Genomic DNA, 27,582 nt, shown 5'->3' on the forward strand with positions numbered 1-27,582 from the left:
CCTCACAGGCAATGTGGGCAATGTATGGGAAACCACTGTCGGCGTCTTCCAAAACGAAACAGTAGGACCCTAAGCATGGGCCTGCAAAATTCAGAGGGAGCTTGGACCGCATGGAGGCAGTCAGAGGCCACGGAAGCAGACATCGTTGTGGTGCTAACTACTGACACTGACAGGAGCTGCTGGAACACATCATGTGGGTAACGTCGCCATTCCCCTCCAATAGGTATGTTGGCGGGCGAGGTGCTTTGTCAGGATAGTTTCCAGTCCCCGATATGAAGGTACGAGGACTCGCTGATGAAGGGACGACGATATAATGACACCCAAACGATCAGCGTCCTCTAAGAGCAGAAGAATTCTGATGTGGATGGAAAAGTCGTTGCAGCGGGGTCAGTTAGCCCAAACGTCTCGATCTGGCACCTTGTGGCAATCAGAAGGACACCAGAGTAGAACATGATGCCGAATCATCTGGAGAACTGGGTCCAAGGCTGTGTGCTGTGTGACGAGGCAGGTGTCCAGTGACAATGCAGTGATGGTGGGGGAGGGCATGGCATCCAAATGGAAACAAGCAACAGGATCAGCAAGGAAGGCGGAATCTGTCCCCACAGGAAGTCAAGAAAGCGTTCGCATGGAGAGCCGTGGCCTGAATGTCGTAGGTGTATCTTGCAAGGAACAACGCCCAGTGCAGCAGGCGGCAATCTGTGCCAGTAGGGATGGTGGATGTGTGGACCGTGTATATCGTGAACCGGCAGCCACAAATGAAGTCGTGGAACTTTTTGAATCCAAATACAATGGCTATAGCCACCTTCTCGATGTGGCTATAGTTTCGCTGTGTTTGTGATAAGGCTTTCGAGGGGAAAGCCACTGAATGCCAAACACCATCAACAATATGAGACAACACAGCTCCCAGCTCATAATGTGGCGCCTCAGCGGCCAAAATAAGAGTCTTGACGTGGTCGTTTGGGACATGGCATGGTGGAGTGAGAAGAGCAGATTTGTGATACTCAAAAGCCCAATCACATTCTGACGACCAGGTCCAGAAAACATTCTTGTGAAGGAGGTGATGAAGAGGCTCTGCCAAAGCCACAGGTTTTGGGATGAAACACCGTTAATAGATTAGTTGACCGAAGATGGATTCGAACTGACAGACGTTTTGTAAGTAGGCTGATTGCGTTGCGCTAAATAATATTGTGTGTCAGGTTAAGCACAGTCTCGTGTACAATTGTTCTAAGGGAACGTTTCAGTTTGTCATTGTTGGGTACCACTGAATGACCTCTAAATATTACAGAATGGAGCGAATGCCAGCAAAGCTCAAGACATGACCGAGATAGTTCAATTGTCGCACCAAAAATTGGCATTTGGCCTTGTTACACCTGCAGAACATGAAAATGTCGCCAGCGATTCCACACAAGTTCGGGGCCGAGATTCCTGTGACTCAGTTGTCATCTAAGTAAATGGTGGTGCCAGGTACCTCGTTAGTCACTGACTTAGGGAAGTGTTGAAAGATGACTGAAGCGCTGGTGATCCCAAAGGGCAGGCGGTTGTACTGGAAGAGCCCAAAGGGAATACTGATGATGAGGACCTCTTTAGAGGGAATGTCGACTGGCAACTGAAGGTATGGTACCTAAGGATCAATCTTGGCGAAGATCTTTCCACCCGCCAACTTGGACAGAATGTCATCGACCTTTGGAATAGGGGATGAGTCAGTGACAGCCTGGGCATTGACAGTGGACTTAAAATCACCATATACCTGAGGGACTCATTCGAGTTATCGAGGATGACAATGATCAAAGCCCAGGGACTGTGGTGAACTGGTACCAGAACTCTGACCTCCTCGAGGCGACTCAGTTCCTTGGGGAGGGCGTCCCACAGGGCGAAAGGCACCAGATGAGCCTTGTGAAACTTTGGAACTGCCAAGGGAAGTAGTTCTATATGCACTTCAAAACCAGATGCCCATGGAGAAGAATCAGAGAAGATGTCAATTGAGGAATCGAAAAGTTCCTGTAGAAGAGTGTCTGGGGAAAGTGTGAACCACTGGGGCTGAATCATGGGTGTGAAGGCCAAGAGAATGAAAAAGATCCATCCCAAACGGATTAGTGGTCGTGGGGGCAGCTAGGACCAAACCTCAAGCATTGACATCATGAGAAACATACTGCACCCAGAGCAGGAACCAGCCCTGCACACAGATAATATCATTACTGTAGCTCTTGGAGGAGGTCAGGAATGGACAGCGCATCAGAGCACCCAAGCAAAGGTGAGAGTCGCCGTCAAGAATAGTCGCTGAGGACTCTGTGTCCAACTGGAAACAGAGAGGAGTCTCGTTCATCAGGACCGTCAGAGTGATGGAGCCTGCCATGTGTGGGAGGACCATCTGGACAAAGGAGACGCTCGGCAGCAGCTCAGAATTCTCTAAGACAGAGTCTGGAGAATTCAATGCCGTGAGGTCCAGCTCCATTGACGAAGAAGAGCGGCAAACGTCGGTCCGATGAGCCTTCATCCCACAGGTGGAAAAGACCACCCGCCAGAAACGAGAATCACGGCGCTGGTGCGTAACAAAGCATTGACGACAGGAGGGCAACCTCTGACTTTGTTGATCCCAAGAACCTCTAACCTGGGCTGGAGGAGACGGCAGCAGGGCGCCCAACGCGGGCCATTGGCAGAGCCTCTGCTCCGGCAACTGTGGCTCCAAGCAACGACAGGGCGGCCATGCGGCAAAGACCTGTCACGAGGCTTGGAGCGCTAGAGATCAATGAGAAACCTGTTCATGGGCATGAATGACTGACAGAGACGTGTTCAAGGAGGGATCCTTAAGCTTCCACGGATCTGTTCACAGGGCATCGTCAGGAGCGTGGACCAGAACCATGTCGCAAACGAGGGCCGAACCATACGGCTGCTTACACCCAGACTGGCATAAGAGAACCGGCAATCCCATGAGAGCCCTTGAAGGCGAGCGATCCTTTCCCTATAAGACTGTGATGGAAGATTCCAACAGCTGAAGAACTTGTGGCGTGCTGCTGCGACATGGACCAGGGCATCAAAATCCTCTGCTAAACTGGCGGTCAGCTGTTAGTAATGGAGGGCATGAGGTTCTACCTATGGATACAACAGCTGCACTAAGCGATAAATGTCAGGACCCACATAGGCAAGAAAAAACGCACGACGCTGGCCAGTATCGATGATTCCATGGGCAAGGAACTGTTGTTACAAGTGAGCCACATAATTACTCTACGATTTAACATATTTGTCGAACGGTGGAAACGCGGCAGAAGGGGCAGACATTGGAATCCCCAGGGGACCACTAGTCAATTACTGCAGACTCTATCAGAACTTCAATTGTGTGTTGCAGAAGATTCAACAGCTCAAGGACTTGAGCCGATGGCGTATCTAAGCCTGGATGACATTCACCCATGTCGTCAAACAATGAGCAAAGCAGAAATTCGAATAAACTCGTCGCCACTGCTAAATATACAGAACAAGAACCAACTTGTATTACCAGCTTATTTATTATGGAAACTACTATAGACCACCAACATTAACACACTCTTCACATCATAAAAAACTTTAAGGTCCCTTTCTGCAGATCAATATTTACTAACTTCTACAATCATAGTGCTCTTCGACTCTGTACCCATACAACTGTTTCATGTCGAAGTTGGCTATTTGCAGCTGGTAGGGAGCATACGACGATGGATGCGACATACCACAATCGTTGCGGAAGAGAGGATGGGCGAGGTGCCACATTGCAATCTTCTTCACACTCGACCAGTCGAGAACTGCCCACTGAACGGCTGGGAACCGGCTTATGTAGCCCCAGGCAGAAGGATATTTCCAGGACTATTTGCACACTCGGGTTCGCCAGGAAACAGTTCGTTTATCGTCGCTCCCCTTTCCTCTGCTGATGGTTGATGGCCTCTGATGGACGTTGGCCGCACCTACGTGTCTGATGTCAACTGTGGTACTTAGTTGTAAACATTCTCTAGTCTGCCCGACTTCGCAACGGAATCGGCAACCCACATCGCTGGTCTGTCTGCTGTGTTGCTCCTGCAGTAGGCGTCTGCGGTGACACCAGCACTTTGCAGAGAGCAAATATTTATGGAATCACGCTTTCTGAGTAATACTTCATGAATGTTTTTTGTAGCTACTTCAAACGGAAACAACTGTTTCAGGCTTTCCATCAGCTATTAACTGTCTTACATAAAATGTGAAAGACACATTAAAGAGAAACAGAGTGTGTATTTCAATATTGTGTAGTGGTCCTCAAATAATTTGTACGGGAGACCGATGTGGACTTCAATATATCTTAGTAGTCCAAGCGAAATTTATTGTACAGGTCTAACGTGGGCTGTTTTAATAGATGTTATTTTGTTGAGATAATGTTCCTTAAGTCTTCCTTTTTCATTTATATATGGGCTAATCAGCAGGTAGATAGCAATTTCCTCACAATACAATAACGATGCCTCTTTGCAATGCTTTAGATACAAGGTGTAGTCAAGTGAAAATGAGGCAGATGGATATAAGTAAGTAATCTGTTTTTTTCTTTTTAAAAGTGTTAGCCAGAACTGTTAACAATAACGGTCAGTGCTTTAGTGGAAAAATGTTTGCGGTGGCCTAGAGAACAATGATTATAACCAACGTGCAATTCTTCACCCGAAGCAAATCGTCAAGCGCGGATATCTTTCTTCAGGGCTGCAAACATACTTAAGTCGCATGGGGATAGATAAGAACTCTATGAAGGATGTGTAATAGTTTTTCAGCTAAACTTCAGAAGCGTAATCGAAACACTTTTGGTAAAATGTGGACCCGCTTGTTGCCATGGTCCTTTTGACAACGTTGCGAAGCCCTTACACGTCCTCTATATAGTCCCGCTACCTCCTAACGCGATTTACATATTTTTGGAGCCGTGAAGAAAGACATTCTTGGGCGTCGTTTTGTTTCGGAAGAAGAGGTGCCCACCTGGGCACGATCATAGATCTGTAGTAACCACAAACATTTTTCCATGACGGCACTCATTGTTGGATATATTTAACAACAGTTATGGCGATAACTTTTCAACGAATAAACTGTTAAGTTACGTATTTTTCCGTCCGTCTGGTATTCATTTGACTTATCGTTACAGAGAATGTCAAAGAAGGAATTTGGGTCAGATTTATGATATTTAAAGGGTGCATAATCGTGAGTGGGGGCTGTGTTGTGAAACAGGTGTTTCAAGTATGGTCCATGCCAAAGGTACATGAAGATTTGTGATCATAACCAATTATTGTTAATTACATATACGGGTTCAGAAATAAAAACAACACAATGTTTTTTGGCATCGTATCTGCATCGTATCTGCTCTTATTTGTAAATAATTTTCTTAATTCCTAGCAGCAGAGCTTTTTATTCAGCCAAAGGGTTCACTTATTTTAGATGTTCCTGGCATGCTGGTTGCAATAGCGACCAACACAACAAAAATAAAATAAGTGTTTTAGTCACCTTTATGTTTTGCCTCTTGACTACCAGTCTCCATATCAAGTACCCAGTACCATCATGAGGCCATGACCTGTAATGCAGTCATGCAGTTCCCTTCCCAGATAGGTATGTATACTTAAGTACATGGTACATGTATTGGGGAAGGGAACTTGACGACTTTGCTCCAGGTACTTGAAGACAGTACTTGATACCGAAACCAGTGGCAAGTAACAAAATACAAAATGTGACTGTAGAGGAGAACAATTGCTTTTTCTTCCAATTCATGCCTCCACAAATTATTATTATCTGTCGAATTTATAACTGAGGAGCTGAGAGTACAAGTGGTTGAAGAGCTTGAATGACTGGCAAAGTGAAATGACTGTTTATAAATTACGTAAGTTTATATCTAAACATCATATGTTTTTCGCTAATGGTCAGTTAGCTGGTGAATATCTGTTTGTGTATAGCTGTGGGTATGGGTAGAGACAAAAATGCTTCTGCATCATTTTCTATATTTTACTAAAAATACTTACAATTCTTATGTCTTAATCTATGTGGGTAAAAAACGTAATAGTGCAGAAAAGTTTTCTTCACAGTGTTTATTTCTGAATATTTTTAGTAAGGCATACATAATACAGTGCAATATATATTCGTTATAAAACAAGGACGTGTGTGTAAGTAACGAGTAGTAAGTAACAAGCTAAAAAATAAAGGCAAATAGGAAATAAAATGAAAATACCAAAACGAAAATACATTGGTGTGCTTCCAACGGATATGACAGATTATCATTGTCACATTCTATAATTCCCTCACAGCCATTGCCTTAATTAAGGAACATCATTATCTCCTTCTGTGGTGTCTCTCGAAGAATGTCCTTCCTGGAGAAACACTCGTCGTGCTGTACCATCGTCTTGTGCATGTTTCAGCATTTTTGCCCCTCCTTTGACCTGTGGTCTTTCTTAACTCCCTCTTCCTACAACCATGGTTACTGCTGTCTGGGAATCGGATATGTTGTTATAAAAGTGATGATACATTGGAGGGATTCGGATCTTTATTTGAAAAATGTTTTTTCACTTTTCTAATTTCATACTCATCTTGATTCAAAATCTGCTGAATGGTTGCTGATGGGCGACCAATATTGTGCATCCCAAAATACGCTTCAGTGAACTTAAGATCAAATTTTAGTGAATATGTGAACTGAAAGTCTTTGCTGTTGTGATCTTACTAAAAGTCTTTTATTACCTTTTGTGTCCTTGACTGTCTATAGCAACTTTGTCCTTTGGTATGGAATCCATGGTTTTAATTAAAAGAAAGTTTTCTCTCTTTATTTTCAGTACAGAAACCTTTAGGCTGACCCCCTTCACTTCTTCCATCCTATCTTAGTGAATATATACATATTTCAAATGCTGCTTTGTGTTCTCTTTGCATGTATGTACGGCGAGGTTCAGGGAACTTTTGATCTATTGTGTGAATATGTTGATTTTGCCTCAAGATATACATTCACTATGTATATATGTCTATTTAAACATGCATTAAAAGAATACACACTATGATACCGCACTCTTTTCAGAACTGGGTCGTGGGTTCGATTCCCGGTGGGGTCAGGGATTTTCACCTGCCTCGAGATGACTGGCTGTTTGTTTTGTCGTCATCATTTCATCATCATTCATGAAATGTGTCGAGATTGGAATGAGTAAAAGTCGGGAACTTCTATAGGCGCTGATAACCGCGCAGTTGAGCGCCCCACAAACCAAACATCACCATCATCATCATCATCTTCATCTTTTCAGAAAAATGCATATCTTAAACCTCGTTAAAGATAACAGCAATTCTCCTTTTATTTCACATTTCCTTTTATTTCACATCTACTAGGTATATTCCAAATACAATCCAGGCACTCGGTTATAGCTTAAACTTTGTCATCGGAGAGCAGAACTATGCAGGAAATGGCTTGTGCTTCTTTTATACTGAAGAGATACTTGTTGTCGCTGGACAAATGTGCGCTTAGATTCTTTTCTTGTGAAATGTACCGCGTGCTCTCTAAGCTTCTCATTTGTCGGTTTTGTGCTAAGGACTCATTGTTGATTCATTAACTTGTTATACATTATTGCTGTCTCTGTCATTTCTTTACTTATATTGCAAATGTTTCTTTAGGGACTCTCAAGACTGCGCTATCGTTATCATTCAATTGTACAATTCTAATTCTAATTCATATTCTGAGAGAACGACGACGCTGTCGCAGGGGCCCGGTGTAGATAGCCCCACAGAGCCGGCGCTGCCGGTTGCGGCCTTCGCGCCTGAGCGGCCGTCGGCGCTGCCCAGCAGACTGCCGCCCCTGGTGGGCTCCGCCACGCTGCCGCGGCGCACCCCCGCCGCCGCCCCCGCGCCGACGCCCCCGCTGTCACCGCCGGCCCCCGCCCCCGCGCTGCCACCTCGCCAGGTTCCGGCACCGCCCTCCGTCGCGTCGGTGCTGGCGTCTCCTGTCACGCCCACGGGCTGCGGTCACCCACTGCGGGAGATCGTCACCGTGCGTACGCCGCTCATGGCCGCCGCCCACCAGGAGAGCTGCGTCTAGCGTGTGGGGCTGACTACAGACTGACACACCTCGTGTCCCTGTATCTTGCGACAATACTGCAAAATACGAGTCGAATGTCCTGTTGGGGAAGGGTTATGAACTGTGGGAACACATTTCCTACATCTCAGTATTACTTCTGTACCAGGAAACGTACTCTCGCATCACTCGCCTGCAGATTTGCTTAAGTTCTGCTGTGCTTCTGAAGGTTAAAGACATAACGTGTTTGCTCGGAAGCTTCCAGTGGATGATACTACGGCGCTCAAACGTATACCTGCTACTCGTGCCCCCAAATCCAGTGTGACATGGTGCATTATTATAGTACACTGAAAACAGGATTATCAACAGTATTGATCACTTACATAGGGCATTCATCATAGTCGTATTAGGTTGATTCGATATTTAATCATAACTGCCGGGTGGTTTTCCATTGGCACTTAATGAGTAAATATATTCGAATGACCAGAGCAGCATCTTGTGTTCCCTCTCCTCTTTACAAATGACTCGTTATGCTACTGACTTTGTGGTTTGTCTCGTCTATCCTCCACTGAAAAATGGTTCACTTTCTGCCCTTCACAAATTGTTTATTATGTGACTGAGATTCCTTGGTGTTGCATTAAAATTCACAGAAAAATATCAGCACTTCGATGGTCAGAAAATATTTCTCAGCTTGTCATATTTTCCTGTTAAAAGGAAAGATAAGTGCTCAGGAACTGTGACAGTTCTTTCCTTTACTCTTTAGTGTCTCTTATTTATCAAAAGTTTCATTGACTGTTATTATCTACTGAAGTGCATACTATACTCGTTTACATATGTAATGAGTAGTAAAACTGTAACCTACAAAATTTTGCAACTATCCTCTTTGTCCACGAAATTACATTCAAATTTTCTGAGTTGATCTCATTTGCTAGATACAATAACAACACCTTAGAAAAGGAAGGGTGTGTCACCGATTTTGTAAGTTGATGGTGTTGTTTCCGACATAACACTCACGTTCCCTTCTAAGGATCTTTTCTACACCATACTAATAACACATGGAATAACATGAGTATATTTTATGCTGTTTCAAACTATACATTATTAAGAGACTTTCTCAGTATCACTAATATATGTATACAGTAAATATACGGGATTGAAGTAACCCTGGAGATCAGATGTACAGCCAGAATGTAATAATTCAAAAAGTGAATGTTCATGTGCAAGCTATGATCGTTTTGAAAATGTAGTATTTATATGTGATGTGATTGTTGATGAATACTGATGTTTATACATGTGTTACCATGCGCTTGGAAAATTTTTATGAAGGAACATTGATCGCAAAGAATATAAATGTCTATATAAAAACCGTTGGGCGTTAAACATTTATGAAGACTGTTTGTTGAAGAAAATGCATATCGATGACATGTTTATTCTTCGAATGTACGAGCGAAGAGTGTTTATAACAAATTCTACTCAATACTGTTCAGCGTTCTATGAAGAACTGTTGTGCGGCGACATTTTAGCTTATATATGCCTATTCCTAAAGACCAATGTGAAATTACATACAAAATGTGGGAACTGATGTGACTGTGAGATGTGAGATAAAAGTTTATTAAGTTTTGTACTTCTTTCCCAAACTTCACATGTCATATGATTTTGGTATTTTTGTATTTGTCGAGATAGATCTCTAATTAGTCAGAAGTGTAATCCCAAATTAGCTCAGCTGAATGAAATTGCAGTTATTACTGATGTATGTGTCATGATTTCCTAACAATGCAATAACGTTGTAATTTTATGTGTAAGAGATTTCATTTGTGTGTCTACAATACTATACCGACAAACATGTTTACACTTCTCTTTTACTTTTCTGAAGTTACTAATAATATTCTAACGTTAACAAAATGGATTGTATACTTGGTGTGAAAAGAAGCTGCTCGAAACTGTAAGAGCCATAAAATTCTGTAAATCTTCCATATATGTAATTACGTGAAATAAATATATTTTGATATGTTATTCTGCAGTGAATTCGTCATAGCTTAGAATCCATTCGATAAAATAATATTTGAAAAGAAAAAACAACTGAGTGAAGTATTACCTCAACCTCTTTCAGATACATTGTGGAGAATTAGTGACTGGAATACCTATGCATTTACTATTGTAGTTGTGACGTGCTTTTAAGCTCACGTGGTAGAATGAAGAAGCACAGATCTGCTTACTATTTTGTTATTTCTAACTCTGAGTAGTGGAAAAGTGTGGTGGTTGTATGGGTATTAATCGCAACACGGTATGTGATGTAAACACATTACCGTGTTTCACATAATTTCACTCTCATGAGGGAGGCACGGTACTATAGCGTAGATTCCACGAAACACTGCATTCGGAACCTACCTTCAGCTATAACAAATCGCTGTTCACAGCAGGTCAGGTATGCCTAGGAGACTCAATCAATGCTGGATAGCTGCCAAAATGTGATTGTACCTGTGTAGTGGGTGTGTAAGTGTGATTAGACGGAAGATGGTTCATCTTGATGAGACACAAGCAAGTCGTTGTCAGTAGAAGCCTTTTACTTATTTTCCAATCGTATTAATAACGCAGGCTCCCATCTGGCGCGCTGTGGGCGATGGACGTTATTACACTCTTGTACCCTGCGGAGAAATGTTCAAATGTTTAAATGTGCGTGAAATCTTATGGGACTTAGCCGTTAAGGTCATCAGTCCCTAAGCTTACACACTACTTAACCTAAATTATCCTAAGGACAAACACACACACCCATGCCCGAGGGAGGACTCGAATCTCCGCCGGGATCAGCTGCACAGTCCACGACTGCAGCGCTTCTGACCCTCGGCTAATCCCGCGCTGCACTGGCGGAGAAGCACTGCCGGAATTAAGTCAGTAGCTGTTACGCTCAGCTCAGGACAGCAGTGGATAGCTCTCAGGACATGAGCATTCCTGTATGAGCTGTTCAGCTGCCAAGTAAAGGACATCCAGCCAACACTACCATATTATCTAATAAATGTATTTCAAACAACTAGTTTCGTCGCGAACCTTTTGCCATCATTTGGTTCATGTGTAGTGGAGCCCATATAATACTAGTGGTCGTGGATTCCCTACGTCACGTGGGTATGTTCAACAACGCGTTGTTAGCACCTGTTGTCTCATGATCTCGAGAATGATGGACTTCCTCAAAATGTCTCAGTTGTGGCAACTCACAGGAGGTTGGAAGTCTACTGTGCGAGCCCTTGTTCGGTGGATGCCCTGTGGCCCAGTGGCTTGGAGGTCCCAGTTTGATCCCCGGCCCAACAGTTCTGTGGATTTACACTCATGGCAGATAGTCCTATGAGGGTGGAGGTGGAATCATGGTAGCCTCAAGGGAAAGCCAAAAGTAGGGTAGATGCTGGTTGATTACACTCTGATTCGATGAAGTGCCTCTCTGGAGGCTAGTACTTAGACATGTGTCACACAAGATTTGCTGTAGTGTGGCTGCTGCCAGCGATATGTGCACTGTGTGCTGCAATGTCCATTATTTCAGTAACGCAATGGCTACTGAACGATTTGGCGGCGTTTCCTGTAAGGGTGCCATTGTGAAGTCCCCTGCCAGCGTATTGTAGCAAGAGGCAGCTTGCAGCAGTGAGCCCACTTGCATTAGACTTGCACGATTCCATGAACAACATTTAATGAACAAATCATGGAAATGCCCAATAGATAACGTGTTTCATTGAAGTCGCGAAATAACACAACATCAAGTTAAAGGTATGTTCCCTGATATCAAATAAATAATTGTTTTTAGCTGCAGTATCTATCACACATATGAGTACACGGAAAATAACTATGTATTTTGGACCAAGAAATCATCATTTAACCTCATGTAATGTTAATCCTTGACTTGAAAACTGTCGTTTTACTGAAACTGGTAGGCTGTGAATATACATTAAAAAGCTTTTAGTGGTTCCATGATATCATTCTTTGAAAATATATTAAGTATGCAACACCGTTAACTAAAAATATGGTGACCTTTAATATATTGTAGCCAACGTATCATCAGAAGACCAATACTTTACTGGTTTTGAATTGTTCTTCAAACCGTCCTGAAAAGATGATCCATTGTCTTGCTAGAAGCACATCTCAGCTGCGAGACACTTTGGCAACAAATGGATGCATATGAATGAATAGCGGTAGACAGTAGTAGATATATTGAGGGACTAGTTCATCTCAGGTAACGCCACACAAGATTACCTTCACCACCGTTGCGACCAGTGCCCTGGCGGGATGCATCCGTATTACGATTTTTCGACAACCTCGTGTCCGATGTCCGTCGTGTTTCATGGTGTACCATGCCGCTTGTAGGGCAAAAGGCAGTATTGCTACTGGCATGCTAATTTTGATAACCTGCTACTTTCAGTAAAGAGAGGCACACGTGTGTGAAATCAGTTTCTATACGCCATGGTGAGTTGGTAAATCTCAGCTTTATGGCTCCTGACTGATGTTGATATAGCAGATGATTGATTACACAATATCCCGTTCATCGGTGTTGTATTCTCCAAGGAACTATTTAAGGTATGGTACCACAATTCTTGCAGACCGTACACTGGTCTGTTACGTTAATGGACAGTATAAGATCTGACAGAATTCGAGTATCATGATATGCAAAGTTAGGCCTTTCATAATGGCGCCAGTGCAGCTCACTCACACAGCAGTCACCTCTAATCAAGTTTCTCTTACGTCCACTGGCGAGACAATAATGTATTCATATAAAATGACTAAATATGGCCGGGCGGAGTGGCCGTGCGGTTCTAGGCGCTACAGTCTGGAGCCGAGCGACCGCTACGGTCGCAGGTTCGAATCCTGCCTCGGGCATGGATGTGTGTGATGTCCTTAGGTTAGTTAGGTTTAATTAGTTCTAAGTTCTAGGCGACTGATGACCTCAGAAGTTAAGTCGCATAGTGCTCAGAGCCATTTGAACTAAAGATGCATTCATATTTTGAAGTAGAATAATCGTTTATTTTTCTGACAGGATTGATGCAATATTTGTCTTGCTATGTACAGTGACTTTATCGCAGTGGTAACACCGGTTCCCGTCAGATCACCGAAGTTAAGGGGCTCCGGAAAGGCTCAAAATCATGAAAAGTTCAATTTTTACTTTTTTGCGTTTTCTGAATCTGCAGACTATTACCTTTTAATAGATATATAATTTATTCAATTCCGAAGACTACAACTATTTTTAAATTTTTTTTTGAAATGTGTTTTACATGGGTGTGACCCACTGTGGCGCTATTAAACTGCTGTCAAATGGTGTTATTATTAACGTCCGTGTTCATCAGGTACATTGTAGTGATGTGAGATAAAGTATGTGTTGTGGCTAACCTGTGATGGTTCAATATATATCGCTGGTGTGATTGTCGATTGTTTCATGTTTATTTACTCCGTCGTTATCTCGAAAATATTCGTAATTAATTCGGTTTCTTGAGTCTCTGTTTTGTTGAAGTATAATAATTGGAATAGAAACACTTCACTTTGGTGTGTATGATGCTGTTGCGACTTTCAATGATGGCAACATTGTAAGGTGCAAGGTATTTAGAAATATGGGAATGAAGATAGGTTCTAACATGGTACGAGCGATGCTTGCTTTAGACAAGGAACACCTTCGGGCTGCAGACAGGGCTGTAAAGAGTCTAGAAATAGAAGCAAGAGTAAACAGGAGGAGGAACAAGAGGAAACTGGAGGAGGAGTTTGCAGAGGATGAAGATAATCCATCCTATGGACCTGGAAAGCACTAAAAAGTTAATCCAATCTTTGTCCCTCGATTCCCAAAACTTTTATTTTCTCATACTAATTACATGTTTTCTAAGGATCTTCCAAACATATTTGTTTCAAACTTTCAGTAAATGTTACACAGTACCTTCTTCATGATTTAACACAGCCTTTTTCCAAAAAACTGTATATTTTTGAATATATAAATAAAAAATTGCAAAAAAATGTTGTGAATTTTCATTACAATTGAAAAAAATCATTTTTAATAACTAAACTAAAATTTTGTAAAATCCCTGTGTTAAGTTGTAGCCCATATTCCAATAAATAATCTGTAAAAAGTTCAACTTCCTACCTCAAATACTTTGTGAGGAAAGATGTAATTTATAAGCGTTATTTTAACATTACAAGTATAGGGCGTTCCGGAGCCCCTTAAGCGCTGTCGGGCTGGGCTATCACTTGGATGGTGACCATCCGCTCTGCCGAGCACTGTTAGCAAGGGGAGTGCACTCAACTCTTGTGAAGCGAACTGAGGAGCTTCTCGATTGAGAAGTAGTGGCTCCGGTCTTGTAAACTACATACGGCCGGGAGAGTGGTGTGCTGACCACATGCCCCTCCAAATCTGCATCCTGTGATGCCTGTGGGCTGAGGATGACACGGCTGCCGGTCTGTATCGTTGGGCCTTACAAGGCCTGTTTGGAGGGATGTACAACGATATGTATCGAATATTTATGTCGGGGTACGACGTAATTCATTACGTTCTGCAAAGCATCATTACTCCTGTACAGTGAGCGTATTGGTTTCTGTCAGCCAATACGCTATGGAAATGTTGAGCAGAACTGCAGTTAGATTACGTTTCAGTATTAGGCGGAATATCTATATTAACGACTTTTCCCAAAACTTTTTTTGTAATCACTTACTCACATACCATATATATGTAGTTTTGACAGTTAAAGTTCTTTGCACTGTTGTGCAAACTACAAAAAAACTTTACGCCACATTAACAATTTAGTACTCAATTTAAAACTACGCTCTCTGTTCCAGTAGAATTACTAACAGTAAAAAATACATTTAAGCCAGAGCTTTACGTGCGTACGAAATCAATTACTTTAATAACAATTCTGTAGTAACGATTTGATGAAGGGCTGCTGCCAATCTGGTATTATTCTGGACAATGTATCCATACTGGTGAAGTTGATTTTAATTAGATTACTTAGTTGTTTATGGAAGTAGGGTCTCAGAGGCAGTCATTTATGCTGGTGACACTTATTTCATCTTGAGAGGGAGAAAGCAAAACTTTCCTCACTGCACTCTTGTCTGGAAACACAACACTGATTTCATGTGTGCGGCAGAGTTGAGGGCGGTGTACATTGACGTCTGTTTAACGGACATGCCCAGCTGGTTACACGGAGAATTAAGGAGTCCCAATTCTCAAGCAACTTATTTAGCACTCATTGAAAGCACTTTCAGAAGTGAAAAACGATCCTCCTCACTCCATTAAGGCGTTGTTGTCGAGCGAATTTTTCTAAGTCGCCTTAGAAAATACAGTATGCTCCTAATGTATGTAGATAGTTAACACTCCAATCGAAAACAAGAAAGGAGATACAGACATTACTTACATACGTAACAAGGATGAACCTAATCCTTATGATAACGCTTACTGTAGTAAAGCCGTTGTGTCGGCCTCCTTCCACTACCAAGATTACTTGAAGCCTCAGGATGTTTGTTATCAAGTGATCTGTCTTTATAAATCAAGTTGCGTCATAAGTGTATTTTCTCCTCATTTAGATGTAGGACACCTCCACCTATCTTCATCTATACCCACACACATATGACTACTCTGTAGCTCACTTTTAAGTGTTTGGTAGAGGATCCATAGAACCACTTTCAGTCTATTTCCTGACCATTCCTCACTCGAATAGCTTAATCTTTCATTGGACCTCTGATTTTACTTATTTTATTACGACGGTCAATGCTCAGTATGTAGGCAGGAGACAACAAAATAATTTCCAATTAGGAAAAGAAATTTGCTCATTGAAATTTCGTAAAAGAATCTCTCCTCAACGAAGAACGCCTTTGTTTTAGTTACTGTCACCCCAAGCATAATATCCATATCTATCACACCTGCTCCCCTACTTCCAGGTAATACATTGATACGAAACGCCGCTCATAAAAACTGGATTTCTCCAGGACTCATACCTATGCTTCTATCTGTGATAGAAAGGTACGATCAAGTGTTCTGCATAGCGCTTGGGCTTCGAACTATTTGTATAGGCAGCAGAAAGACCAGTTTACTGTAACTATCGTACAGTACGGCGGCAAAAAACTTAAATGTTACGCATTTCCTCCTGCTTAGGCAAATGGAGAAATTCGGTTGGTTCTTTCTGCATTAGATGTGATCTACGGTTTAGCTTAAGGAGCTTATGGAGGTACCGTTTAGTTCAAGGGCGGTTCCTGAGAAAACCAGAAAAACTTATTCCGAGTACCAAAACCATGGACAGATTCCAAGGCGGCTTTTCACAATAAACAGCTGTGATTTTAACGATATGTTCCTAAGATCATGATGTTGAACAACCCAAAAATATTTTTCACATCTTAATCCGTTACCGAGATACAAAGATTCAAAGTTAGCCTACCTGTACACCTAAAATATGCACTCAGAAAGTGACGTACCACGGAAAAATGTGCTGTAAATTGTATTCGTTATCATCAGAATAGTTCTGAAAACCGCATGTAGTAGTAGCAAATGCAAAATCCAGCTTGTAGGATCCACTATGAGGTGTAAAATCACTTAGTTCTTGTTATTTCAAATTCTCTTAAATAAAATATCCAATCAATGTTGACCCATAAAGTTGTTTTCCTATGAGTCATATGACTAAAGGAACCAGTGGAAGAATGCTTCCTTCAGAGCACAGAAAAGGCATACGCACCTGTTCATTGAAAAACTCTGACTGAAAAGTAGGGTACCAGCTGTCGCATTCTACCTTCCTCAACACCTTTAAAATTTTTCCCAAAAGCGTTTTCATGCGAAAGTATGTGTCCTTTTTTATGCTAAGGGAGAAGGAGACAGAGGCAATTGGAAAGAGACGGAAAAGTAGTAAGTACTGGAAGAAAGTGGACAGTCATTGTGGTATAGAAAGAGTGAAGAAGTCAACGGAAATGTGAGAGAAAGAGAGGGCCGCAGTGGCAGCAGAAAATAGTGACAGACTAGTGTTAGGAGAAGAGTGAGAGCCACCCACTGTGGCCGAGCGGTTCTAGGCGCTTAGTCTGGAACCGCGCGATCTCTATGGTCGCTCGTTCTTATCCTGCCTCGAGCATGGATGTATGTGGTGTCCTTCGGTTAGTTAGGTTTTAGTAGTTCTAAGTTCTAGGGGACTGATGACCTCAGATGCTACCAGACGTTACCAGACTGTAAACTATACCACCACATTCAAGAGTCTAACAGTGCTGTTCAAACAGTATAGTGAATGAGCTCGTCGAACTTAAATTAGTCACCCCAGTGCGCACACGTAGACGAATCGTTACGCCTTTACAGATGGCGCAATGGAGGAGTCACGTATTTATTCGCACTCGCACTTCCTCTGTGTGAGCATAAGGCAGTAGCGATCAGTGACACATTCATGTTTCAAACGGACATCATACGTAAGCATGGGTAAACGTAACGACGTGTCAGAATCAGAAAAAGAGCAAACATTTTTGGCCGTGCCCATCGTCAAACGGCGTGTGAAGTTGCCGGATTCGTTGATGTGTAGCGTTGGACTGTTGCTTGTGCCTACAAGCAGTGGTATAACACAAGTGGTAGCGAAACACGATGGCCGAATTTTGGACGGAAACAGTCCTGACAGAGGGATCAGAGACACAATTCGCGGCTTATGAATCGAATGGCTTCCAAACCCAACCGGAATTCCTGAAAGCAGTGAATTAAGGTCCATCCTAACCCGTTAGTGAGAGACTATTGCGACGGGAGCTGCATGCAATGGCATATGGAGTTTGTCACCTCGCAAGCCGTAGCTGACACACACTTTTTTTTTTTTTTTTTTCACGACGAAAACATCAAATGTCATCGGGCAGGAAGAATATGTGACAGGCTTGCTGAACATTCCCCTATCCTTTTACGGCTTGCTGAACATTCCCCTATCCTTTTACATTCCGATTGGCCTTCCAGATAAATTCACTTGAAACGCATACAAAATTCTATGGGAAATGTTTGAACAGTGATTAATACGCCGACGTCAGAATCGCCTGAATTTGGTGGAACTGCGCGATCAGAAGCTGAGTGTATGACACACCCTCTGTGCGACCTACCTGCACAACCACATGGACTGGCCACCAAACCGAGTCCTGGCGGTTATATGGTCCAATGGATGAACAACATGGTATTAAATAATGCTTTAAATGATATCTCAATGGGTTACCGAAATTTATGTCGGGTGAGCTTAATTTTTAAAGTGAAACATCCCCTTAGAACAATTGTACATGACTGTGCTTAATCTGACACACAATATTTTTAGCGCAACGCAATCTGACTTTCAAAAATCCCTACAAAAGAATGGCCCTGACTAACATTAACCTATACCTTTCACAAATCACTTACCTCACAAAAATCTTAGTTACTCGAACTACTGCAATAGAGCGAGCGCCACTACTGCCAGCTAAATAAAAGATTCAAACTACGGAAGGCACTAACTACTGATAGGCATAGTTAGCAAATGAAAGATTTTAATAGAGAACAAACAATGTATTTACCTTAATAGTGTTGAAAAATCATAATATACATAGCAGTTCATGACATCCAGTATTAGAAATTTCAAAACTCCGCCATTTCTCTCCCCACATCCACCACTGATGGTGGCTCACCTCCTACTGCGCAACGGTACGCGCTGTTCACATCCAGCTGCCCAACACTACAATGGCAGACAACAATGCAAACTAGCCACAGACTGCACACAGCACAGCCCGTGATTTTCATACAGAGCGCTAGGTGGCGTTACCAATATAAAAACCCAAAGTTATATCTAAACATGACATAGCTCAAGCAGAAAAAAATATTACACTAAAGACAATAATGCAGACAAGAGAAATGTATATTCACATCTTAATGTCAAACTACGGAAGGCACTAACTACTGATAAGCATAGTTAGCAGATGAAAGATTTTAATAGAGAACAAACAATGTATTTTCCTTAATAGTGTTGAAAAATCATAATATACATAGCAGTTCATGACATCCAGTATTAGAAATTTCAAAACTCCGCCATTTCTCTCCCCACATCCACCACTGCTGGCGTTTCACCTCCTACTGCGCAACGCTACGCGCTGTTCACATCCAGCTGTCCAACACTACAATGGCAGACAACAATGCAACCTAGCCATAGACTGCACACAGCACAGCCAGTGATTTTCATACAGAGCGTTACGTGGCGTTACCAATATAAAAACCTAAACAGCCTACTTACAAAAGATGTTACTCCATTTTCAATTAATGATTTTCCGTCCGTTAGTACGATTGTGGCCTTTCTGACAGGAAACAGCGAAACCTGGCAATTCACAATCGGACTCGATGCTTGTTGTGAGGGATCTTCTGAAAATCTAGAAACATGCAATCAACGTCAGATCCCCGTTCACTAGCACTCTTTATTTCGGTTTAATAGGGGAACATTTTTATTTCACAAAAACGGTAAGTTCTGAATCCTTGCTGGTTATATATCAGTGGATTGTTTTCTTCGAGGTACGTGATAACGTTCGAACACTAAATATGTTTCGAAATGTTACCGCAAATCGACTTCAAATATATGGGTATATAATTCAGCGGATTACTTCTAATTACTTTCTAGAGTATGGGTGTGACCTCTGCAACTCTCCAGCCTCTAGACACGAATGTTTTGTAGCGCCGGTGGTAATATGTTTTGGCGGAAAATGGAGCTAATTCGTCAGCATACTCCGCAAGGAGCCTAATTGGCGAACAGTACAAACCGCAACGATTGCGTTTACAGACTTTTAGCTGCTTCACGAAACGAAGCGCATCTGCTTCTACGTTATTCACGTTTCCAGCTGTTTTTAATTCAAATTCTGATATGTTTTCTGAATCTTCTTTGCTGCATTTCTTGCGAAAAACCTTGTGTGGGAATCCGCTTTAGCGGCGCTGTCAATGGTAACATTATGATTGGTATAGCAGGATGGATATCTTGATACCGTCTCACTGTGGTATAGGTATCTCTACGGATTTTCTTCCAGATTTTGAGACTGAGTTTCATTGTGGAAACTATTAAAACATCTGCCACTGATGTCCGGGCTATGTTTAGAGTTCTTCTTCATATCTAATATTCAGCGTTCTGCTGAGCACCACAGTTTAAAAGCTTCTCTTCTTGTGCGAACTGTTTAGCATGCACTTTATTCTTGTGTACGAGGCTACACTCAAGACGAATAAGTTCAAACATTTTTTTCTAGCTCATAAATTATACCCAGTCTTAATAATTATCAATTTTTTAGAAACTACTTTATTTCTGTTGAGTCTCTGTTTTTGAGTTCGACTCTAACCATCTTCAGTTATTTTTGTGCTCGAGCAGCAAAGCTCACCTACCTCACTATAATAATCTAATTCCTTTAGCATCGTATGATCTATTTCAGGTACACTTGTTTAACTTTCGTTGATACTTTTAATCTCTTCTCGAGAAGACACTATACATCCCACTCAACTGATTTTCTAAGCCCTCAGCCGTCATTCACATACTTCTCATCGAATCGGTAAAGCCTGAAGCCTTTACTTCCATTCCTTCTCCCTGAATTGATGTGTTGTATCATGCCCCCATGAACCATGGACCTTGCCGCTGGTGGGGAGGCTTGCGTGCCTCAGCGATACAGATGGCCGTACCGTAGGTGCAACCACAACGGAGGGGTATCTGTTGAGAGGCCAGACAAACATGTGGTTCCTGAAGAGGGGCAGCAGCCTTTTCAGTAGTTGCAGGGGCAACAGTCTGGATGATTGACTGATCTGGCCTTGTAACATTAACCAAAACGGCCTTGCTGTGCTGGTACTGCGAACGGCTGAAAGCAAGGGGAAACTACAGCCGTAATTTTTCCCGAGGACATGCAGCTCTACTGTATGATTAAATGATGATGGCGTCCTCTTGGGTAAAATATTCCGGAGGTAAAATAGTCCCCCATTCGGATCTCCGGGCGGGGACTACTCAGGAGGACGTCGTTATCAGGAGAAAGAAAACTGGCGATCTACGGATCGGAGCGTGGAATGTCAGATCCCTTAATCGGGCAGGTAGGTTAGAAAATTTAAAAATGGAAATGGATAGGTTAAAGTTAGATATAGTGGGAATTAGTGAAGTTCGGTGGCAGGAGGAACAAGACTTTTGGTCAGGTGATTACAGGGTTATAAATACAAAATCAAATAGGGGTAATGCAGGAGTAGGTTTAATAATGAATAAAAAAATAGGAGTGCGGGTTAGCTACTACAAACAGCATTGTGAACGCATTATTGTGGCCAAGATAGACACAAAGCCCATGCCTACTACAGTAGTACAAGTTTATATGCCAACTACCTCTGCAGATGATGAAGAAATAGATGAAATGTATGACGAGATAAAAGAAATTATTCAGGTAGTGAAAGGAGACGAAAATTTAATAGTCATGGGTGACTGGAATTCGTCAGTAGGAAAAGGGAGAGAAGGAAACATAGTAGGTGAATATGGATTGGGGGGAAGGAATGAAAGAGGAAGCCGCCTTGTAGAATTTTGCACAGAGCATATCTTAATCATAGCCAACACTTGGTTCAAGAATCATAAAAGGAGGTTGTATACGTGGAAGAATCCTGGAGATACTAGTAGGTATCAGATAGATTATGTAATGGTAAGACAGAGATTTAGGAACCAGGTTTTAAATTGTAAGACATTTCCTGGGGCAGATGTGGATTCTGACCACAATCTATTGGTTATGAACTGCAGATTGAAACTGAAGAAACTGCAAAAAGGTGGGAATTTAAGGAGATGGGACCTGGATAAACTGAAAGAACCAGAGGTTGTAGAGAGTTTCAGGGAGAGCATAAGGGAACAATTGACAGGAATGGGGGAAAGAAATACAGTAGAAGAAGAATGGGTAGCTCTGAGAGATGAAGTAGTGAACGCAGCAGAGGATCAAGTAGGTAAAAAGACGAGGGCTAATAGAAATCCTTGGGTAACAGAAGAAATATTGAATTTAATTGATGAAAGGAGAAAATACAAAAATGCAGTAAATGAAGCAGGCAAAAAGGAATACAGACGTCTCAAAAATGAGATCGACAGGAAGTGCAAAATGGCTAAGCAGGGATGGCTAGAGGACAAATGTAAGGATGTAGAGGCTTGTCTCACTAGGGGTAAGATAGATACTGCCTACAGGAAAATTAAAGAGACCTTTGGAGAGAAGAGAACCACTTGTATGAATATCAAGAGCTCAGATGGCAACCCAGTTCTAAGCAAAGAAGGGAAGGCAGAAAGGTGGAAGGAGTATATAGAGGGTTTATACAAGGGCGATGTACTTGAGGACAATATTATGGAAATGGAAGAGGATGTAGATGAAGACGAAATGGGAGATAAGATACTGCGTGAAGAGTTTGACAGAGCACTGAAAGACCTGAGTCGAAACAAGGCCCCGGGAGTAGACAACATTCCATTTGAACTACTGATGGCCTCGGGAGAGCCAGTCATGACAAAACTCTACCATCTGGTGAGCGCGATGTATGAGACAGGCGAAATACCCTCAGACTTCAAGAAGAATATAATAATTCCAATCCCAAAGAAAGCAGGTGTTGACAGATGTGAAAATTACCGAACTATCAGTTTAATAAGTCACAGCTGCAAAATACTAACGCGAATTCTTTACAGACGAATGGAAAAACTGGTAGAAGCCGACCTCGGGGAAGATCAGTTCGGATTCCGTAGAAATGTTGGAACACGTGAGGCAATACTGACCTTACGACTTATCTTGGAAGAAAGATTAAGAAAAGGCAAACCTACGTTTCTAGCATTTGTAGACTTAGAGAAAGCTTTTGACAATGTTAACTGGAATACTCTCTTTCAAATTCTGAAGGTGGCAGGGGTAAAATACAGGGAGCGAAAGACTATTTACAGTTTGTACAGAAACCAGATGGCAGTTATAAGAGTCGAGGGACATGAAAGGGAAGCAGTGGTTGGGAAAGGAGTAAGACAGGGTTGTAGCCTATCCCCGATGTTATTCAATCTGTATATTGAGCAAGCAGTAAAGGAAACAAAAGAAAAATTCGGAGTAGGTATTAAAATTCATGGAGAAGAAGTAAAAACTTTGAGGTTCGCCGATGACATTGTAATTCTGTCAGAGACAGCAAAGGACTTGGAAGAGCAGTTGAACGGAATGGACAGTGTCTTGAAAGGAGGATATAAGATGAACATCAACAAAAGCAAAACGAGGATAATGGAATGTAGTCAAATTAAGTCGGGTGATGCTGAGGGAATTAGATTAGGAAATGAGACACTTAAAGTAGTAAAGGAGTTTTGCTATTTAGGGAGTAAAATAACCGATGATGGTCGAAGTAGAGAGGATATCAAATGTAGACTGACAATGGCAAGGAAAGCGTTTCTCAAGAAGAGGAATTTGTTAACATCGAGTATAGATTTAAGTGTCAGGAAGTCGTTTCTGAAAGTATTTGTGTGGAGTGTGGCCATGTATGGAAGTGAAACATGGACGATAACTAGTTTGGACAAGAAGAGAATAGAAGCTTTCGAAATGTGGTGCTACAGAAGAATGCTGAAGATAAGGTGGGTAGATCACGTAACTAATGAGGAGGTATTGAATAGGATTGGGGAGAAGAGAGGTTTGTGGCACAACTTGACTAGAAGAAGGGATCGGTTGGTAGGACATGTTTTGAGGCATCAAGGGATCACAAATTTAGCATTGGAGGGCAGTGTGGAGGGTAAAAATCGTAGAGGGAGACCAAGAGATGAATACACTAAGCAGATTCAGAAGGATGCAGGTTGCAGTAGATACTGGGAGATGAAGAAGCTTGCACAGGATAGAGTAGCATGGAGAGCTGCATCAAACCAGTCTCAGGACTGAAGACCACAACAACAACAACATCATGCTACGATGTACTAGCTTAGACCTTATCACATAGTTTCTAGGATTTTTTTGTTATCAGTCTGAATATTACCCAAATAAACCCTTCGAAAATAAGTCTCAATAAAACCGCAAATTCTCTGGGCAAAATAAGAATTAATTTTGAAGGAGATTGTTCATTCTAACACTCAGGATTGAATTGCGCACAAAGGCGAAATGAGATGAAAAAATGTAAGATATTTTGATTTAAACACATATTAGCTAGGTAAAGAACAGGGAAATAAAAACACATTTTCCTCAAATTCCAGATTTAGACTGAAATTATGTTTGGATAAACACAAAAATGTTTAAATTATCACATATAAAATGCATAGCACATCAGGGAAGAGGTATTGATGAACAAAGAAATTCTCAAGATTGAAACAAAATTCTATTTCCATATAATATAAACATAACAAAATAATGGCTACGAATGGATTACATGAACCTCGTAGCACTTAAATGCTTCCTGTGCTCATGACTGACATACAGGTTTCACTTGCACACATTTAATAAAATCGTCTAGGGATACCAGGGAGAACTAGTATTTATTACATGATATGAGAGAGAGTACTCCTTTTTCACAAAAAGTGTCCGCCGCTCGTGGTCTCGCGGTAGCGTTCTCGCTTCCCGAGCATGGGGTCCCGGGTTCGATTCCCGGCAGGGTCAGGGATTTTCACCTGCCTCGAGATGACTGGGTGTTTGTGTTGTCCTCATCATTTCATCATCATCCAGGAAAGTGGCGAAATTGGACTGAGCAAAGATTGGGTAATTGTACGGGCGCTGATAACCACGCAGTTGAGCGCCCCACAAACCAAACATCATCATCTTCATCATTCACAAAAAAAAGGTCTCGCTAATCTACATGGTCACTAACAGTCAAGTGGTGTAGAAGATCTTATTAAAATGACAAATTACTCTCCAAAATGCTACGATCATATCACATAGTTCAATGTCATAAATTCATAACTTTTTGCGAAACAAGTTTACTTTCCAAATAAGCTTCATGAACTATTTATATTTCTTTCCTAAGCAACCATTATTGCAATATATTGTTGTCACTGGGAAGCATAGTTTACAAACTCTAATAGAGTTACTTACCGTTTCATCACGGTCGGGTAAAACAGTAGTAGAAGACCATTGGCATTTGTGGGACAGGTTTTCACACTTAAAATTGAAACACTCGTTTGTACATTCCCTTGTTATTTATTATCTTCCATTATGACATATTGACAATCACAGCTTAAGAAGAAAGATTTTAATTAGCAACTATTTAAGAGAATTTATAACATTTGAAAGAATGAACTCATTTTTACATCCTGACAAGTGAATATCTGAGATTAATTAGAAGAAGTGCGGTACTGAACATCCAGTTGGTATAAATCATCTGTATTTATAAACCAAATTTTATCATATGAATGTTCTTGAAACAAAACTATTGTACTTACAATAATTTTATAATTGAAACTAGGATTTTAACATACTTATATATTTTCCTAAAAAGGAAACTGAGCGATGTCAGAAGTGTGATCAAAAATTTTCAAAGAGATAACGTTTTGAAACTAGAAATTTCTACAACATAAGAATACTGCATACCAATAACTTTAGAACCATACTTTTTCAGTGAAAATAAGACATTTGTTCAAAAAGATCATAACAAGGTCTGACAAACTTAATTCATGCAATTTACATTTTCGTAGAAGTTTTACATAACATCTTTTGTCTTTTACACTTCAATTACATGTTTCCAACAAAAGAAATTATTTAATTAGAACCAAGACATATGTAATTAAATACTGCATAATTGTGATTACAATTTTCAGATATTTTGAAAATCTGCATGTTCCTATTTACTTATTTAATGAATGTTCAGAGCCCGGGTGGTAACTTAATGAATTTCTTTCCTGATTTCTTTTAAGATATTTTACTCATAAATGACAGTATAACTAACCTTCTTTGGTAAATATTCTATTTACAAACTGTAGTTAATAAAGAACGAAGCGAAATCCTTCTGTCAGTTATAGCCCACAATGAATACTAATATTATCTACACGTGGTCATTAGTGTCGTGCTATACCTATACAGAAATGTGTTGTAACGCATATCAAAAGATACAGGTAGCCCACATCACTAAAGGAAGCCAGCCGACCCTATGATAAACTTAAGTGACAGAATTGATAGAAATAATTTGTGGTTATTTTCTGTTCCACAAATGTGTGAAAGTAAAACACATAAAATGTACTGGGTTAATTATTCTAATTAAAGTCTAAAATTTAAAATACTTTCATCGATGAGTGTGTGTGACATCACATCCTTCACTGAACTTTAGTTTCATGTAAGTACTTGCCCACACAGTTCTTAAAAAATTGTCTCGAAAATCATGATTACACCACAGAAATTAAGTTGTAGCACTTGCAGCAACACATGTCATACATGTAATAGTGGAATTCATACTAGGAAGAACTCTAAAAGTAACTTTAATGCACTTAATAATAAACAATTCCAAGATTTACACATGTCTACCACTGCAGGCGAACTTCCACAATTATCGCTCTTTGTATGCAGCTTCTGTTCCATGTCAGACCACAACCCATTTCATCTAAATACAAATAATAACAATGAACACAGAAAAGACGAAGCAATCTACCACGAAAATATATTAATGCGCTAGAGAAATCACCCAACTGCTGGAATCTGCACACGAGTTTTCATTGCTTAGGTCGTCTGATAACCAGTAAGTTATCTCATCTTAATACTTGATGCAGAAAGCAAAACCCTAATTTCATTATTTGCATTTATTGAGAAAACATGAAATGGTAAAACAACAGAAGAAAGTAACAGTAAATTTCGCTGACATCAATGTGGCACATGAGAGTGTGATTCATGTTCAAGAACATAGCCATTTAATTGAATGTCAGTTTTAATCCTTTCAGTTTGCTCATAAAGTACTTTGGGGGCACTTGCAAGTAACTCAGGTCGTAGATAGAAATGAAGTTACATACATGAAATACAGAAGACCGACTTAAAGTGCTGTGAAGTACGTCATTCATAATAGAAGTACAGTGCTTGCCAGAAAGTGCTTAATGGCCGGCAAGATAAATATGCGGTATTTTTACTGGGAGACTGCAGCTGGATGAAAGAGTGCTGTGGATGTTGAATTGAGTCTGGGTGAAAGCAGCTGTTCCACATATTCCTTCTTGAAGCACCGTAAAACTTGCCGAAGATGCGAGACACTTTATTGTATGATCTATATAAAAAAAAAGTGTAGAGTCATTTCGGTTTTTTATTATAAGCTTCCTTATTCAAAGGCAGTATAATCTGTCTCGTTATGATGCCTATTAAAAAGTTTTAAGTAACCTCTTTTCTCCGTTCAGGTTAAACGTAAAGCAAGGGGAGAGTTGTAAAGGTAGGCGGATCTCGCGGAAGGAGAGAACAATAGCAGATTATTTACGAGCAAGTGGAAGTTTATTACAATCTAATTTTGATAACTTTGCAAAAACACCCGAAGCGATATGGGTACGATATTCATTATGAACGAACCTGTAACATACACTGCGAATTTATGCACAGTCTTGAGCATAAATACACTGCTCCCCAAATAAATGGACAAAATTATTGATATATTTTTTTATGATTCCTCCTCAATGTATGCGATGCAGCGCAAGTCAGTGTTAGCCTCTTTCTTATCAAGCCCAGAATATTATAAAATTTATCTTTTTGAATTGCGC

At 41.1% G+C, this 27,582-nt stretch overlaps 1 protein-coding gene across 1 annotated transcript in view; it reads left to right on the top strand.

The window, feature by feature from the left end:
• Positions 1 to 8,059, top strand: part of LOC126188758 (nephrin-like) — a 645,061-nt gene extending 637,002 nt beyond the window's left edge. The window contains exon 16 of the mRNA XM_049930368.1: positions 7,688 to 8,059. Within this exon, the coding sequence (XP_049786325.1) occupies positions 7,688 to 8,020 (333 nt within the window). The 3' untranslated portion in view covers positions 8,021 to 8,059. The remainder of the gene's footprint in view (positions 1 to 7,687) is intronic.
• Positions 8,060 to 27,582: the final 19,523 nt, after the last annotated feature.

The sequence above is a fragment of the Schistocerca cancellata genome, chromosome 5, assembly GCF_023864275.1.
Source record: "Schistocerca cancellata isolate TAMUIC-IGC-003103 chromosome 5, iqSchCanc2.1, whole genome shotgun sequence".
Taxonomy (NCBI): domain Eukaryota; kingdom Metazoa; phylum Arthropoda; class Insecta; order Orthoptera; family Acrididae; genus Schistocerca; species Schistocerca cancellata.